This window comes from Micropterus dolomieu, linkage group LG18, assembly GCF_021292245.1.
Source record: "Micropterus dolomieu isolate WLL.071019.BEF.003 ecotype Adirondacks linkage group LG18, ASM2129224v1, whole genome shotgun sequence".
NCBI lineage: Eukaryota > Metazoa > Chordata > Actinopteri > Centrarchiformes > Centrarchidae > Micropterus > Micropterus dolomieu.
This window is the reverse complement of record NC_060167.1, coordinates 31025303-31043313: the sequence shown is the minus strand read 5'-3', so window position 1 is coordinate 31043313 and position 18011 is coordinate 31025303. Positions and strand designations below refer to the sequence as shown.

The window sequence follows — 18011 nt, the reverse complement described above, 5'->3', positions numbered from 1 at the left end:
TCGTCTATCGGCCCAACCCTGATGTGACTTTTCTTTGTTATGATATCGACATTATATATTGGCCATCGGCCACCCTGCTCTCTAAATATCTCTATCGGCATCGACCATTGAATAACCTGTATCGGTCAACCGCTACGTTACACCTATATTACAGATGATGTCGGGTATTGGGTCATTTTGTAGACTATTTCCAGTGGCCCATTTGAGTGTGATGCAGTGTAGTTAGTTAAAATAATTTATTTTGTAATACATCTTCATGTGTTTTATTAAAATCATGTAACCTTCAACAGAGTAGAAAACTGCAAACAGTGATGGGGGAATCTGAGTGTACAAGTCATTATTCAACATTTTGAAACGCTTTTTAGTGTAGCACTTAGCACTTAGGTAGAAGTAGTGTTTTAAAGATGGGGTTTAATATTAATCTTTACAGAAAAATTTATGATACATCTGTTCCTAACTGACGACCCCAAATCTAACCAGAATTATATTAATGTCAGGAGAGACAGAGCCTGTTGGCAAAATTGACCTTACTTGTTTAGAATAACTCCATTGTAGTAAGATGAGGGTAGGGGAGCCTGGTATTTAATAACAGACTTCTGCAGGAATTCTGCAGAACTTTGAAGTATGAACTAAATTTGACCATTTACATTGTCACTAATGAATCATACATTTGCTTCTGAACCTATCGGTTGTGTTTGGTGATATAAAATGCTCAGATTTGATCTCAGATGAGGAAACTTGGTACTATTTGTGACTTGTGAATGGGCAGCACAAACATTGTAAAGTACTTTGGTTAAAAGCGCTATATAAATGGAGCCATCTAGCATTTTTAGCATTTAGAGAGCTGACAGGAAATGAGGGTCTGACATCTTAAAACCCTTGGCCACCAGGATTCCCCAACTGTAGTGTACCTCTGGAAAAACAACAACAATTTCAAATGTTATAACGTAATGATAATAGCAAAGTAATATGTAATAATATGTGAAATCTTCAGCTGTAGGTTATGTTTGACTGGCAAACTTTTCACAGTACTCTTTTCTGTATCAGTGTGGCAGAGGAAGAGGGTAAAACTGAGATTATAGCAGAAGGAATGGAGATCTCAACACGGTCCAAAGGTAAGAACATACTATACAAGTTTGTCTTTGGATAGGTTGACAAAGCGCTATTTCTATACCTATTTCTGTACATGTATGCAGTGATGTGTACAGTGGTTTTATTTGGTTTTACAGTAGATATATTAACTTTATATATCTTCACTGTGTGAGTACAGGAAAACTGGTATCTGTACTGTCATTTGTGGTATTTTTTTCCTGCTTTAAGGAGGCCGTGTGCCCTTCCTGGTTTCTATAATCTGTGACCTTTGTCTAAAGTTTCAGACACAGGGTCAACAGAGCGGATGACCCAAAAACGAAAGATGCCGAGTCCCTCTCACTCATCCAATGGTCACTCCTCTGCCGAAACCTCCCCCTGCCCAATGAAAAAGAAGAAGAAACCAGGTGCTGTTAGTGGCAGCAAAGACCAGGTAACAATCACCAAATAATGAGATTAAACCTGCATTTGCTCTTAAGATGATTTGATTGATTGTCTTGACATTCAGATTTCGACAACAACTTTAAAAAAAATGTTTTAATCATCTAGAGGTCAAACGTCTTAATGAAAGACCAATAAAAATGAAAACACAATTGTCTTAAAGGGTCAAAACATACACTGCTCAAAAAATTAAGGGAACACTTAATCATCTACAGTATAACGTCAAGTCAATTTAACCAGAGATATAAATCTGTCAAAGTGATAGCAGGTGTACTGGAGAGGAAACAGCAAGACAAGCCCCAAAAGGTGAATGGTTTTGTAGATGGCGGCCACAGACAGTAGCTCTGTCCTTATCCTTCCTGACTGACTATTTTCTAGTTTTGCATTTTGCTAGTGTCCTTGTCACTACTGGTAGCATGAGGAGGTACCCGCAGCCTATTCAGGTTGCACAGGTAGTCCAGATCCTCCAGGATGGCACATCCATATGAGCCGTTGCAAGAAGGTTTGCTGTGTCTCCCAGCACAGTCTCAAGAGCACGGAGGAGATACCAGGAGACGGGCTGTTACACCAGGAGAGCTGGACAGAGCTGTAGAAGGGCGTCATCCCAGCAGCAGGACCGGTATCTGCTCCTTTGTGCAAGGAGTAACAGGAGGAGCACTGCCAGAACCCCACAGAATGACCTCCAGCGGGCTACTGGTGTGCATGTTTCTGACCAAACTGTTAGAAACAGACTCCATGAGGGTGGCATGAGGGCCCGACGTCCTTTAGTTGGATCTGTGCTCACAGTCCAGCACCGCGCAGCTCAATAGGATTCGCCAGAGAACACCAGAATAGGCAGGTCCACCATTGGCACCCCATTCTCTTCACAGATGAGAGCAGGTTCACACTGGGAACATGTGATAGACATGAAAGAGTCTGGAGACGCTGTGGTGAACATGGCTGCCTTCACCATCATCCAGCAGACCAGGAGGCATATCCTTGGATATGGATAACCTCCACATGCTAGTCAATGGTAAACTGACTGCTGTTAGGTACCTGGATGAAATCCTCTGAGCCACAGTTAGCCCTGACGCTGGTGCAGTGGATCCTGGGTTCCTCCTGGTGCAGGACAGTGCCCAGCCTCATGTGGCCAGAGTGTGTAGGCAGTTCCTGATGACAAAGGCATTGATGCAATTGACTGGCCCTCATGTTCCCTAGACCTGAATCCAATTTAGAACCTCTGGGACGTTATGAATCGGTGCATCCGACGCTGCCAAGTAGTGCCACAGACTGTCCAGGAGCTCACTAATGCCCTGATCCTGGTCTAGGAGGAGATCCCCAGGACACCATCCGCCATGTCATCAGGAGCATGTGTGGGCCAAACACACTACTGAGTCAGATTTCTGAATCCAGCCTTTAGTCGGTAGGTGATTTTGGTTTCCATTGACCAAATTTTGTCAATTTTGTTTTGTTTAATTTTTATTCTCAAAGAATTGTACAATGTACAGTAAAAAGTTTGATCTTTGAACTACTTTGTTACTAAGGTTTACCTTAATTTTTTTGAGCAGTGTATTTTGCCTCTTACCTACTAGTTCCTGAAGGTCTGAGATATTTGCCACTGAGACTACTGCTGCCACCCTAAAATGTGGAACTTTGTTCAATGCATCTAAAAAGATTAAATTAGATGTTCATAATGATTATTCAACACTGATAGGCACTCGAACGTGTACTTTTTTTGGGACAACAACATTTATATTCATTACTATGAAATATTTAATGATTATTTGTTGTTATCCATGGGTTAATTTAACTGCAGATGAATTGCTCCAAATGGACATTTGGTTTCACATTTACAAATATTTTTCTGTCTATTTTTGTTGAGTGAGATTAATTATTAATATTCAAACTTTTTGCATATCAGACAAAACATCAGTAACACAAATACCTAGTGAAAAGCTCAAGAAAACACTTTCAGCTCTGTATTTTAACTTTTTTTTTACTCACTAAACTTTTTTGCTGTAGTGTGTACTGGATATTAGTGAGACAGATGTATTTCTTTCCTTTTTGCAGACATTTAAGCTCGATCTGTTCTATTCTTTGTTAGTTCACGCATCTGCAAGATTATGGCTGTTTTGTACGGATGTTTTCATGTACCTGAAACTATTCGCACTTTGATACATGTGGTTTAATTCTAGCTAGTCTCTTGTAATCATTCCCGATTTCATCGGGGACTGAAAATTTTTATAGTATTTCAGTATATCATGAGTTACCCAGTGATTTCCACCTCTCGTCTGTTCTATTGAGATCTAATTATTTAAGTATTTCAGGAACAGTGTGTCATGCACTATAGCTTATAGCATGTCACTGTATTATACAGTGTTATTTTTAGGAATGTTTGCCATATGGATATACACTTTTATATAATTGTTGTAAATATTTGGATACACCGGATAATAGCAATTTAATTAATATTCTGATCTGAAATGGCCCTTCCATTTATTTTATACTCTACTGGAGTACTGAGCTCTGAGTCGTGATAAAATGCTATCTGTGCACTTAAAATTAACAAATGCTTTTTTGAATACCACTGTTGTAGTAAAATTCTATGTAATCTGAGAAAATCATATGATCATTTGTGGCTTATGATATAGCTTTTGTTTTTGCATGCTTTGCTGCCTTTGTGCTTAAAGCACTCTATAGATGCACAGTAGGTAAATGACAGCTAGTACCTCACACTTGGCACATTAAGTTGACTTTTGTAAATGATTAGTAGCTCCGTCAGAGGTTTTGCTGGTTTAATCAAGGCTGTCCACACTGTTTAGCCTTTCGCACATATGTGATAGTTGTGTTCTAAAACACAGACTCAAATCAAAGAACTGAGCAAGTCCAAAATTATCCAAACCTATTTTATTTTGGGGTTATTTCTATCACAATGAAAACATGTGCAGTTTGTGTGTAACACTTTTGCCTTTTTTCTGCTTTGCTTCTTTAATCTCTGGCCTGATTTTGACCTTTCTCAACTTTGTGTTTCTTTTGCCTGCATTCCAGTCAGAACTAAGACATGGTCCCTTTTACTATGTGAAGCAGCCAGCACTCACCACAGACCCTGTTGATGTTGTACCGCAGGACGGCAGGAATGACTTCTACTGCTGGCTGTGCCACCGCGAGGGCCAGGTGCTCTGCTGTGAGCTCTGCCCCAGGGTGTACCACGCCAAGTGCCTCAAACTACCAGCCGAGCCCGAGGGCGACTGGTTCTGTCCGGAGTGTGAGGTACTCACCCAGGAATGCGTATAGTGTATGGGTGTTGTAAACCATATTTCAAAGCCTGTAATCAAAATCTGTCGTAATATTTGTTTAATTATGGAGGACCTGTGAGTACGTTTGGACGTAAGTGATAAAAACATGTTGAGCCTACACTAGTTCTGTGCAATAATGGGATAAGAACAAAGTCTGTTCTGGTCTTAAATGATTTTCCTCTTGATGTCTTCCAGAAAATAACAGTTGCTGAGTGTATAGAGACTCAGAGCAAAGCCATGATGATGCTAACTATAGACCAGCTGTCTTACCTACTGAAGTTTGCTCTTCAGAAGATGAAACAGCCAGGTGTAAGTATTCTGGTCCCTCTGTCTTTCTAGGGAATTCATGCTATCTTTACTGATATTGTGTTGAGGCAGACACTCTAATTACAGATGGGGTACTCTGTGTGTTTTAATTTCACTTGGATATTGGCATGTGCTCTTTTCTGCCCAGTCTTAATTCTCAAATTGCTTATGCAAACAAAAGACACGCTTTTTTCTGGTCATCGTATTCCCATCAGTCGTGCCAGATGTTAAGATCTGCACCCTGAAGTACTACCTGTTCACATATCAGTGCAGCATGATATATTATTGATTTGCATGTGCAAATGATTTCTAATGACAGAACTAACAATCATAGTCATTGTACTATAATGGGCCTGTCATGGCTGGAAACCATGAAGGTAAACCTGCTAGCTGGTGGTGAGGATACAGCTGCCCCTCTCACTCTCTTTCAGGATCATCCCCGCTTGTCATCTCGCACCCCCCATGCAGCTTCCACGCAGAGAAAGACTTTTAATTGGGTAATCAATTACACCACTAACAAGACCCCATCATGATTTCTTCCTCCACTGGTTTTCCTCCTTTTGTTTGAAGCGGCTTTTAGAGTTTTCAGTACTAGCATGGTGGTAGCATGTTCATGTGCGGTAGAAGGTTGTGCAGTCATGCCTGAGAGGTTTTCTTTTCTGTCTACTCAATTTTATAGACGGAACCCTTCCAGAAACCTGTTTCTCTTGAACAGCATCCAGATTATGCAGAGTACATTTTTCACCCTATGGATCTTTGCACACTTGAGAAGGTAAACGACAAGCTGTCACATAATTCCTTTTCGATAATATTTATGTAGAAAAAAGTTTTCAGTCGGGCACCATCTTTTCTCTTTGCACTGCAGAATATTAAAAAGAAAATGTATGGCTGCACAGAGGCCTTCTTGGCAGATGCAAAATGGATTTTGCACAACTGTATTATATACAATGGAGGTATGTTTTATTGTGTTGAATCATATTTAAGAATAATTCAGCAGGACTGGGTGACACAGATTGAGTCATTGTCATGAAATAGTCTGACATTCAATGCAATCAACTGTTCAATCCACTGTTGAGTGTCAGATGTCAGTAACTTATTGGTTATTTTTAATGACAGTTAAATGACAGGTAATTGATTTACAGAAGTTTGTAAGACAATAACATGCTGCCATCATTACAATACACTTCCACTGAATGATGATAAACAATAAAATTGAATCGTCACCAATTACCAACAATTATCATCATCACGTCTAGTGTGTATTTAAATTGTTTAACATAAATGTATGTCCTTGTTTCAGGCAATCACAAACTCACGGCGACTGCTAAAGTGATTGTAAAAATCTGTGAACATGAGGTGGGTATGTGTTTTGTGTCAGAAAAGATTTTCATATTCAAACTGAATTTTGATCCATTGGTTGATCTAAAACACAGCTGATACTTCATTGTCTTTTGATTTTTTTTTTTTGATTTTTTTTTTATTGCAGATGAACGAGATTGAAGTTTGTCCTGAGTGCTATCTGTCTGCTTGCCAAAAGAGAGACAACTGGTTTTGTGAGCCTTGTGTAAGCTAGCTGAGTAACTTGAAGTTTCTGTTGATGATTCCACCAAATTGTTTACCCATTCAAACAGAGATCGCTGGAATACAACCACTTAGTTCCAGTGTTTTACTTTATTTCTGCAGAGTAACCCACACCCTCTAGTGTGGGCCAAACTGAAAGGATTTCCATTCTGGCCTGCTAAAGCTCTGCGGGACAAAGATGGACAGGTGGATGCTCGCTTTTTTGGTCAGCATGACAGGTATCAGCCCTTTGTGCTTTACTTACTTGGACTATGAGGCACATTTCAAGATTTGTTTATGATGTGAATCTTTATCCTTCAGGGCTTGGGTTCCTTTAAACAATTGCTACCTCATGTCCAAAGAGATTCCATTCTCCGTGAAGAAGACCAAAAGCATCTTCAACAGTGCCATGCAAGAGATGGAGGTCTACGTGGAAAACATGAGGAAGAAGTTTGGAGTCTTTAACTATGCCCCCTTCAGGACACCCTATACTCCTGACAACAACTTCCAGATGCTGCTGGATCCCTCCAACCCCTCGTCCACCCCGATCAAACCTGAGAAACAGGAGAAGATCAAGCTGAGCTTTGATATGACGGCATCACCGAAGATCCCTTTGGCCAGGACCATGCTGACTGGGGCTGGGGTGGGAGGAGGCACAGCAGGCCGGCGACTCCCCCTAAGTGAAATGCCTCGCTCCCCCATGAGCACCAACTCCTCTGCCCATACAGGTTCGGACGGGGAACAGGAGACAGCGGACAAGTCCCAGGCAAAAGCACCAAACAGCCAGTACAGTACGGGAGAAGAGTCCATGGACTGCACAGGTATTTCATCAGGTGCATTTTAGTGTAAGAACAAGTATTTTGTGTCTAATGGGAGGAAACTTCATTTAACAGTAAAAATGTCTGAACAGCATCACCTGCCCATCCTCGACCTGGTCCTGCAGGGAGTTCCTTGGACAGCCCTAAACCATTCCACTCTCAAGCTCCTGGCAACCCCAAGCAGGAAAAGCCACAACCTACAGGAAGCATTCTGAACCTCAATCTAGGTGAATATTTTATGCCAATTGTGTAATATGCATCAAAGTGATCAATATTGTCAAATCTCCATGAGCAAATACAGATCACCATTGGATATGATTCTGCTAGATATAACATCTTTCTCTTGTGCAAATATTGCTGTTTGGAATTATTTTACGCTCTATTCTTACAGATCGGAGTAAAGCAGAAATGGACCTGAAGGAGCTTAGCGAAACAGTTCAGCAGAAACAAGGAGCCACACCAGTCCTCACCTCTCCAAAAAGACAGATCAAGAGCCGTTTCCAGCTGAACTTGGACAAAACCATTGAGAGTTGTAAGGCACAGCTCGGTAAGTAGATGTCCCATAGGAAAAAAAAAAACAATTTCTGAAGTATTTCTGTTGTTGATAGCTGGCAGAATAGTTGGCAGAATCATTGCCCGAATGGAAAACTTTTTGGGGATGTGACTTTGAAGAAGATGTGGTGTTGTGGTGAGGTGCTGAAGAGTAATTATCTAGTCACCAGCTAACCTGGGCTTGCTCCTCTGTAGTTGTACCCTGTAACATATTGAATAGCAGTGTGACATCCCTCCTGCTGCTTTGTTTTACAGGTATAGATGAGATCTCTGTTGATGTGTATAAAGGTGTAGAACACAGTGACTCAGAAGACTCTGATAAATCTGACTCCAGTGACAGCGAGTATGCCAGTGATGAGGAGCAAAAGACCAAGGATGGTCAGGACGCAGCACCCAATGATGAGGCCCAGAAGGAGCTTACCAAAAGTAAAGTCAAAGACCAACCTTCCCCGAGCCAAGATAAAGAGGGTAAAGCGGATACGCTCTTGGTTTCCGAGTCTGCAGCAGGCGACACCACTGCAACAGTGTCAGATGCTCCAACTAAAGAGAAAATAAACAAAGATTTAGAAAAAGAGAGCTCAGAGACAACCAAAGCACCTTCAGCATCACCTGGTCCCAGAGAGAAGGCTCAGGTGAAAGAAGAAGCAAAGCAGCCTGTGCCAGTGGAGGACTCTGACTCAGAGAGAGAGCTGGTTATTGACCTCGGAGAGGAACAGGGAGGCAAGGACAGGAGGAGGAGCAGGAAAGACAACACCACTGTTAAAGAGTCATCTGCTGGTAAACCTGAAGGTGAGACTTTTATCTGCTTATCTCTCAATAAATAATTAAACACACACTGAATGTAATGTCCATTTTTAGTGTTTGTGACATCAAACATCAGCAATTTTGTCTAGGTGAAACTGGTAAATAATGTAGGTGCTTTCCCTTGTAGGCAAAGCCCTGACCCTCTCGACGCTCCAATCTCAAAACAGTACCGCTCCTTCCACACCCTCCAGTGTTTCCACGCAGTCCCCCATGGCCATTCCTGTCACCATGGTGTCCTTCACTACTCCCTCTCCCGCAACCATAAGCCTTACAACCGTGCCCAGTGCCACTGCAACACCCCCCTCTTCCTCCTCCTCAGCTTCCACCACACCAGCTTTGAAGAAACAGCGCCCTCTGCTGCCCAGAGAGACAGTGCCAGTGGTGCAGAGAGCAGTGGTGTGGAATCCCACTGCCAAATTTCAGACCTCGTCTCAGAAGTGGCACATGCAGAAGGTGCAGCGTCAGCAACAGAACCAGCAGCCTGTGGCAACCACGCAGACGCAGGCGTCGTCTCCCAGGCAAGGCCAGGCTCAAGCGCTGACCCAGACACAGGCCACTGGGAATGGCTCAACGGTGGTATCCTCATCTTCAGCACAGCAGTCTTCACAAAGCACACGCTATCAGACCAGACAGGCTGTTAAAGGTAGATAACAATACAGTATTCATATTCATGACATGACATATGGCTTGTCACAGTGTGTGGGCCAGTACACAGTGTATGACAATTCCTTCATGTAATTGTGATTAGAAAATGTAGTATCAAATGTTTACTATCTATGGTATCTATTTGTTAGGGGGGTGGGGGGTGAACTGGAGAAAAATATGGAGGGGAACTAAGTTGAATTAACATGATTTATGTAGGGATGTAAAAAAACAAGAGCTTGCTGATACTATTGTGCTGACCTGTAATTTATTTTATTTCAGTCTAATTTTCAGTCCTTTTTTATTAGTTGCTCCTCTAATATTGTTTAGGATTTATAAGAATGAAATTATTAAGCGTGGTGGAGGGGGGGGGGGGGTGACAAAAGATCTTGAAAACCACTGCGCTACACCAACAAATGTGCTTGCTAAATATTTATTTATTCTATACATATCAGTTTGTCCATTATAATGTTTCTGATTAATAGTGTTTGTTTGTTTTGTTTTTTATTCTAGCTGTCCAACAAAAAGACACTCCACTCAGCACATCCACGTCAGCTGTGACCCTGGTATCTAGTAGTCCAGCTTCTGTTGCCATGATGGCAGCATCAAGTTTAGGCACTACATCTTCTCCAGTGGCAGCAGACCTGTATATTCCCACTGCCTCAGCGGATGTGGCTGCAGACATTGCCAAGTACACAAATAAAGTTAGTATGTTTTTTACTTACATTTGCTTTTTAAGGGAGTTGAACCCGGGTCTCTCACACCAAAGGCATGTGTCTTATCCACTGCGTCATCACCACCCAAGACACAGGACGAGATTGGTGTTGGTAGTTCATATGTCGATCTGATCCATCCATAAAACATTTTCTTCTTGACCAAGACATCACAATATCATGGTCCACTGTTTTTCAGATAATGGATGCAATCAAAGGTACAATGACTGAAATCTACAATGATCTTTCTAAGAGTACTTCAGGGAATACAATAGCAGAGGTAGGTGTTTTCTCTTGGACCTTTTTAGAGACTAGATACTATTCAGATCATAATAGAGGCTTTGCATGTGACGCAGTACTTACCCTAATATACCCATGGCTTTTTAATTCAGATAAGACGACTGAGAATTGAAATAGAAAAATTACAGTGGCTGCATCAACAAGAGTTGTCAGAGATGAAGCATAATCTTGGTGAGAACTTCAAAATCAGATCAGCAAAATACTGTGCATGCAGTCTTCTTTTTCCAAAACTGTGTAATAAGTTTTACTTGTGTTTCACCATGTTTGCGCACTTCAATGTAGAGCTGACAATGGCAGAGATGAGGCAAAGTCTGGAACAGGAGAGAGAAAGGTTGGTGACTGAGGTGAAGAAACAGATGGAGCTGGAGAAGCAGCAAGCAGTTGATGAAACAAAGAAGAAACAGTGGTGTGCTAACTGCCGGAAAGAGGCCATCTTCTACTGCTGCTGGAACACCAGTTACTGTGATTATCCCTGTCAGCAAGCCCACTGGCCAGAACACATGAAGTCCTGCACTCAGTCAGGTATCAGCACGTCAGCATTCTTTTCACACAAACAAGGATTTTTGTGTTGCTTTCTTATGGCAGCTCTTAACCTTGTTTGGAAGTCTCCAGTCCTTTGCTTGCTTTCATAATCACCAGCCACGTTTCTACTGACATGTTTGTGGATGTAATGTATTTTCCCCCACTTTTGTTCTGTTTGTAGCCACAGCTCCACAGCAAGAACCTGAGGCTGAGTCGACAGCGGACCTCCCAAACAAAGCTTTAGGGCAGACTAGCAGTGGCCCAAATTCTCTCAGAGACACGCCGGCCTCTGCACCATCAGATAAAGACTGTGACATGGAGAAGAGCACTGAGGTTGCTGTCACTTTGTCCTAACTGAACTTGCCATACTTGAAAATGTAAATGTATAGATTGTTGGGTTTTTTTTTTCACAACAAGAATATGTCTATGTAAATTGTGCTGTACAAGCAGCTGCTATTGGGAGCTATCTAAATTCATTTTATTTATATATTTTTGTTTGCCTTTCAGGGCTCACATACTGCCCACAGTGCACAGGGGTCTTAGAAATATTTTAAATGTGGAAACAAGACTGACAGCTGATAGTTAGTAACCACTACAGGGGGACGTTTAAGAAATGTATCCTACATATTCATGCACTCCTTTGCAGTCTATAGAGAACTGTCAGTATGAAGATCTTAAGAGCATGCATGAGTGTCACAAAACATACGCATAGTTTAAAGGACAACAGTTAAACAGTTTAAGACTGCAAAAATATAACCCATGTAAATGGACCACCCCAGCTTTAGATTAGAGGACTGTAGACAGAAATGTCTGTAAATTATTATTTTTTATTTTATGTTAATTTATTTGTTATTCTAATGTTGCCTGCTGTATACTGCAAAGAAAATAACAAATACAAACATTTTAAACAAGCTGTTTCTATGGTTACACTGTGGTCTAATTAGTTATGAAGCAGTCTGCAATCAATTAGAATAGTTTCAACCATAGGTTGAGTAGGTAAATAGGTTTCGTTTTAAAGAATTTCTGAAACTCAAATTCAGATACCGGTAATTCAAGAGTTGATTATTTTTAATAATCAGTTTATTGGCTGTTAAATGTGACCAAAATTCAGGCAAATTCCCATTTACCTCAAGGTTGTTTCAATAAAATTAAAAATCAAACTTTTCAGTATGTAAATCTTCATATTTGGCATTTAAAAATGCTACAAGGCAACACTTAACACTTTTACAAGCCAAACAAACAAACCCAGCATGATATCCTCCTGGCCAGTGGGGACGCTGTAGACACATTGAACGTGTTGTGTAAACCGTCAGCCATCTGCCGCAGTCAGTTAGCTCCATGTTAGCTCCAGCGGGAATGGAAAATGGAGGACTGACCGGAGAGCGAGGGCATATCATCGGTATTTCTAGCGTTTAGGTGGGTAGAATGCAACAATCAAATTTTATGCTACGGTTAGTTTAGTGTTTTTGTGGGATGCGTCAGTGTGTCATTATTTTGTCCTCCTGCAGGGGTTGTCCTATTAAAGGTATCCGAGGTATTGTTGAATGTGATGCGCTTGACGTTAGCTTAACGTTAACTAGTGTACACAGCCATTACGTTACGCTTACAAATTTGACTGGTCAGTCACATTGGTTAATTAGATATGACTATTGCCACAGAATGAATATCTGTCATTGTTCGGGATTCGGTAGTTATGTGTTTTAGTTTTGAGGGTTACCTAAATTCCTGAAATCTACAGGTTTGTCGTTAGCGTGTCCGTGCTCGTGGTGGCTAGCCTTAGCCAGACTTGCTAGCTACAAGCACACGTTCTGCAATGGTCAGTTCATCAAGACGAAACGATAACGTTGAACGACGAGCGCTGGAACATGCAAAAGCGTCGCCAAGTGTGAGCCGTCCAATAATTGAACGCAATTTGTGCGAATGGTTGACGTTAGCTAACGATAACTTGGATCGTTCGCTTTGCGGCCATCATTGGCGGTATCGGCGGGGCAGGAGGTACGTGTACGTCTGTTGTCGTAACTTAGTTTGTTGTCCGATTTCTCCAATGTTGTCTGGGTTGTCTTAAAAAAATTTACAGGTCACGCATGACAACTTGCATATGATAACGATGCATGGTTGGAATAGGGATTTAACGTTAATAGTTGCTAAGTTGTATTATGCGCACAAAGGCCCCGTGCAGCTTCCCTCTTTCGTGTCAACAAATAACGGGCCCTCAGCATGTCTGTTAGAATCATAACTGTTAACATCTCCCACCGTTGAATCTGTACATATCAGAAAGTTGATTTCCTCGCTTTGGTTGAATGCGTTATTAACGTTATGCGTTAAATTCTCAAATCCTCGTCCCGGGCCCCTCCCACCTTTCATAGCAACAGCCTAACAGATTCACGTGGCACGGTGTCGTGACCGCAGACACGCTTTTGGTTGGTTTTTATCCTCCGTCTTGACGGTGCTATATGTAAGACTCACCAATGCCTCCAATTTAAAACCAGATATACGTATTATGGATCATTTAGGACATAATTTTATACAAACTTATTAAACTTTTGAACTATTTCTAACCGTTTATTACTGTAAACTGTCAACAAATTGCAAACCGTTCCTTCTTGTGTTTTGTACAGCCAGCAGTTGTCCCACTCATATTTGTTTTGTTTTTTTATCCATTTGCAGTTACTTTGAATAACAATGCAAAATCATCAATGGGTCATATTAAATAATTTAGTCGGAACTCACTTTGTTTGATGTATTATGTGTTCATGTGATCATATACAGATCACTCATGAGTTAAGCAGTTGGGAAGTGATAAATATCTGGAGAATGAATGAATGATTTGTTGTTAAACAAGTTCCCCGTTGTTGTTGCATCTTAGCCTTTCTGTGCAGTGCAGAGTACTTTGACCCTAACTTGTGTTTTCCTCTTTCTGGCAGATCCTTTAACCTCGTACCAAGACCGATGATTACTGCTGTGAAGCCTTTGTTTTGTTTGAAGGAGCACTGACTCTGTTACTCATCACTGCTGAACTGCAGGTACATCTTTGGTTTTCATTATGTACTCTTAAATCAAAGAATAGCCCTGGAGAATATTGTGTGAAGTACAGTTTCCTTAATTTTCATTTGCAGTAATACTTAACGAGAATTCACAGGTCATGATCAACATCAAGAATTTCTAAATTGTGTTGAGCCAAAATAAACTTGGTTTTAGTCTTGTGAATGCCAGAATAAATGATGTAAACGGCAAAGACAAGTTAAATGTAAACTTAAATTATAAAATTTCACAAACGTTTTTCCCCCAGTAATATACAACCTTAAATTGCAGCGTAGAGGGTGAGCATTGGGATGGACTATGAGATTGTGTTTGGCGCGTGGGTGTAACGGTCGTCTTATAGAGGCATGTGTTCACTCGTATTTAGGCTTCACTCGTTAAAAAAACTTGGTAGCCTATTACATTATAAGTCACGGACACGTGGATATTTCACAAGCACAGACCAGGGAAAGCAACTGTGAACACACCGTGCAGATGTTGGTTTTGGTTTGATCGGCTATGTCATTAACAAGATGTTATGCGGCGCACCTGCTGCCGTGATAATGGATTGGGGGTGGAAAACTCCAGAAAAAAGACGAGTTCTGTGTCTTTTGTGCGACTTTATAAAACAAAGCCTACTGCTGATGGAGAAAGTCAGGGAAGCAGGGAGAGAGCTATAGAGAGACCTGGCAAGCAGGTGTGTTTGCAGTGAGAGACCAGAGGTGTGTCTGAGTGTGGGGAGAAGAGAAGTCCGAGGCAGGTGCAAAGCAGGTATATTTAAAAATAATAATGTTAGTGGGGATTAAAATATGTGAAACCTAGTTACGTGACTATTCACAGAAGAGGACATAGTTATTCCCCCTAAGTAGCAAGAATGCTACACTCAGAATATCATTATGCATTCATGTGGAAAATACTGCTGTTTAAAATAAAGGTTTTGTGCTGTCAAATGCACAGACCCTGCACACATTTTTATAGCCTGTGGAAGCCTAAATATCTAAATATTTTTGCAAACCTGATCACTGACAGAATATCCTTCAAAATCCTTGTAATTTTGATTCGGCTGACAGATGTAAAGTAGGTCTTAGTGGGATGAGGCACACATTTGCTTTGAGGTTAACTTTACTGGCTTCTGATATACTCACACAAGTGTAGCATTTTGGGAGTTTTAAATCTGCTTTGCAGCTGCTGCTGGTCTCTCCTCCAACATTGACTCAAATGATTCCATTTTCATTAGCATTAAATCTTTATCAACAACAGCAAGACTTGAATCTTCTCCATACTTACTGTTGTGGCAGTGTCACACAAATATAGATGCCTGTGCGTCACTTTGTGACATCACCGTTGGTGTATAGTCTATATATTTTGGTTTTACAGGCACATACTGGATTGGATTGTTGTTGCATAGCCTAGTTGCATGCAAAAATGATGTGTAAAACAGTTGTTGCTTTTTCATACGCCAGTGGACTACGTTTGTTTAGTCTTGGCAGGTGTTTAGATTATAGTGGGCTGAAAGAACCTTTTAAGTTCCTTGAAAAGTAGTTCCTGGTACTTTGTAATTTATGCCCACACGTCATTGACCATGAAGCCCTCTACCTTCGTAACATTGTGATTTAAAATTAAGAAATGCTCAAATGTGCAAAAAATTGAAAAAGGCCTAGTAATTAATATCCACCACATACGTGTGTGTGTGTGTGTGTGTGGAGAGAGAGAAAAATGGAAATTTGGGAGTTTAAAAAGTCAGACAATGATATTTGTCAATAGTATTTATATATTATAAACAACTGTCTTAATACATATAATTTTAGATTTGCTTTATTAAGATTGTGATAGAGATACATATTAGGTGGGAGATTTTACAGTTAAAATCAACTTGTCAATGCTCTCTGGTGGACAAGCTATGTAATGGAGACAGTTTCTAAATTAGCTCTCCGTTAGTTTGACATTTCTGTACTGCAATTTCTTGCTACTTATTGGCCAGCATATACATTGACAGCACATCTGCCTTAGCTAATATTTGCCGATAAATCAGCCACACCAGTTAGCAATGACTGACGAGGACGTCGTATGCATCAGTGTTGGTTTCAAGGTATGTGTCTGTCTCCTTTGTGTTGCTTCACTCCCCTTTCACACCAGCCATGATGAGGTTGTTTAGCTACTCCGTGATAGTAGTGGTATCATGGGAAAAAGTGACGTCATTGCATCCCTTCAGTAGAGCTTCAATTCAAAGAGATTTGTTGAATTAGTACTTTATGGTGCAAATACACTTTGTAACTATCAAGATCCTACCAATGCCTAATGAAAACAAGCATGGCATCCCTCAGTACCCTCAGTATTGGTCATTTTTATGAACTGAAAAGAGTGACTCATAGCTGGTCTCTTGTGCTCTTCTGTAGACATTCATTTGAAAGTAGTGATTGACTCCATCGTCTATGGAGGAGAATGTGAGCCCTGCGCTCTCTCTAGCTCCTGAGCCAGGGCAGAGCCAGGACCGTATGGATAGCTGCTCTCAAGGTACCTTTGATGAGCTTCTTTTCCCTCACAATAAGGGGTTGGGAACATTGTAGTAATACTGGGCACAATTGTGCTATCAGGTTCTATGATCTTTGAGTGGTTTTAATTTTGGGTGAAAATGTAGGGTAAATAGGGATCTCATCCAAGTCAAGCATCATTGAATTTGTTTAGATTCATATGTATGCTTGATCACAATACAATCAGTAGTTGTTTTTTTGGCTATGTTGTTTACAATTGCATGCCATTATTGTTTGTCCATAGCCACCTTTGATTGTCTGTTTCCAGGTTTTGGAGAAGGGGATAGTGAGCAAAAGGAACAGTTTCAAACAGAAAGTGAGAATGTGGCCAAAAAGACCATAAAGGAATCAGAAAAATATTCCAAGGCCAGCAGTGAAGTAAAGAAGACTTGGGGTTTCAGACGGTCCACTGTAGCAAAGCGAGAGATGCCAGTGGAGGCAGCAACCGAGAGCCCTGAAAACCGCTGTCCTGTGCGTCGCAGTGGCAGGCAGTCTAAGCGTACTGACAAACTTGAGGAATTCCTCTTGACTGCTAAAAGAGGTTCAAGAAAGAGTGCCCCCCCCAGTCTGGAAAGCGGAGATCCTCCTTCTCAAACCCCAACTGATGCGGAGACTGCGTCAGAGGCCAGCTTTGATGGAAATGCCGAGTCCAAGGCTGTGGAGGACAAGGTAGAGTCCCCAGAGAGGAGGACAAGGAGTGGCATGAGAAAGCAGACCCAAAGGAAAACTCGATGTGGCAGACAGACCCGAGGAGGCGGTGGAGTGACAGTCAAAGATGAGGGAAGCTCTGAGAACGAGGAGGACAGCAGAGATGCTGCCAAGAAGGACCAGTTACCAGATGAAGATGGGGACAAAAAAGATGAAAAGAGCTGTCCCAGTCCTGAAGATGTAGAGAGCACTAACACAGTACAGCCTCAGCCAGAGCAGGACTTTGAGAAGAAAGAAGCTGCCGATGAGAAGAACGAACATGGAGATCAAAATGACAAAGTGGAAACAGAGAGGGAGACCGATAAAGACACTGACGAGGATGGTGCAGACAAGCCCGCAGCAATGTTGGTAAAACGTGGACCACTAAGAACTTACATCAATAAAAAGAAGGTAGCCAATAAGAACACTACCCCTGTTAAAGCTCCTGCCAACAAGAGCACAGCTCCTGTCAAGAGGGAGACCAAGCCTAAGGCTACCCAAGCTTCTGGAAACACACGCAAGCCCCAGACACAGGAGGACAACGATGACGAGAATGAGGATGACTCTTCAACGTCTTCGTCTTCATCATCCATTGACTCTGACGATGGAGGTTATGACCCCAATGCACTTTACTGCATCTGTCGCCAGAAACACAACAAGAGGTATTTTTAAATCAATAATTGCGGTGATTACATGAAAGTGTTTAAAGTACAAGGTACATTTTAACTAATTAAAACTATTACCATTTGAACT

The 18011-nt window shown here is 41.3% G+C and overlaps 1 protein-coding gene across 14 annotated transcripts in view; it reads left to right on the top strand.

Annotated features, from left to right (window-relative positions):
• The window catches only part of zmynd8 (zinc finger, MYND-type containing 8), a 42936-nt gene that overhangs the window by 6600 nt on the left and 18325 nt on the right, over positions 1-18011 (top strand). For 3 of the 14 annotated variants that reach the window (XM_046075994.1, XM_046075993.1, XM_046075995.1), the window contains exons 2-21: positions 1048-1115; positions 1371-1522; positions 4558-4779; positions 5001-5114; positions 5543-5608; positions 5791-5883; positions 5977-6064; positions 6412-6467; positions 6598-6675; positions 6795-6910; positions 6993-7492; positions 7582-7716; positions 7881-8036; positions 8297-8830; positions 8973-9488; positions 10001-10191; positions 10400-10480; positions 10593-10671; positions 10783-11022; positions 11204-11933. In XM_046075994.1, coding sequence (XP_045931950.1) covers positions 1091-1115; positions 1371-1522; positions 4558-4779; positions 5001-5114; positions 5543-5608; positions 5791-5883; positions 5977-6064; positions 6412-6467; positions 6598-6675; positions 6795-6910; positions 6993-7492; positions 7582-7716; positions 7881-8036; positions 8297-8830; positions 8973-9488; positions 10001-10191; positions 10400-10480; positions 10593-10671; positions 10783-11022; positions 11204-11376 — 3615 coding nt within the window. In that variant the 5' untranslated portion in view covers positions 1048-1090 and the 3' untranslated portion in view covers positions 11377-11933. Of the gene's footprint in view, positions 1-1047; positions 1116-1370; positions 1523-2837; positions 2933-4557; positions 4780-5000; positions 5115-5542; positions 5609-5790; positions 5884-5976; positions 6065-6411; positions 6468-6597; positions 6676-6794; positions 6911-6992; positions 7493-7581; positions 7717-7880; positions 8037-8296; positions 8831-8972; positions 9489-10000; positions 10192-10399; positions 10481-10592; positions 10672-10782; positions 11023-11203; positions 11934-12245; positions 12439-12566; positions 13018-13946; positions 14046-16436; positions 16555-16839; positions 17921-18011 lie in introns of those variants that run through there. The other 11 variants (XR_006829082.1, XR_006829081.1, XM_046075997.1 and 8 more) reach the window with 11 other exon arrangements.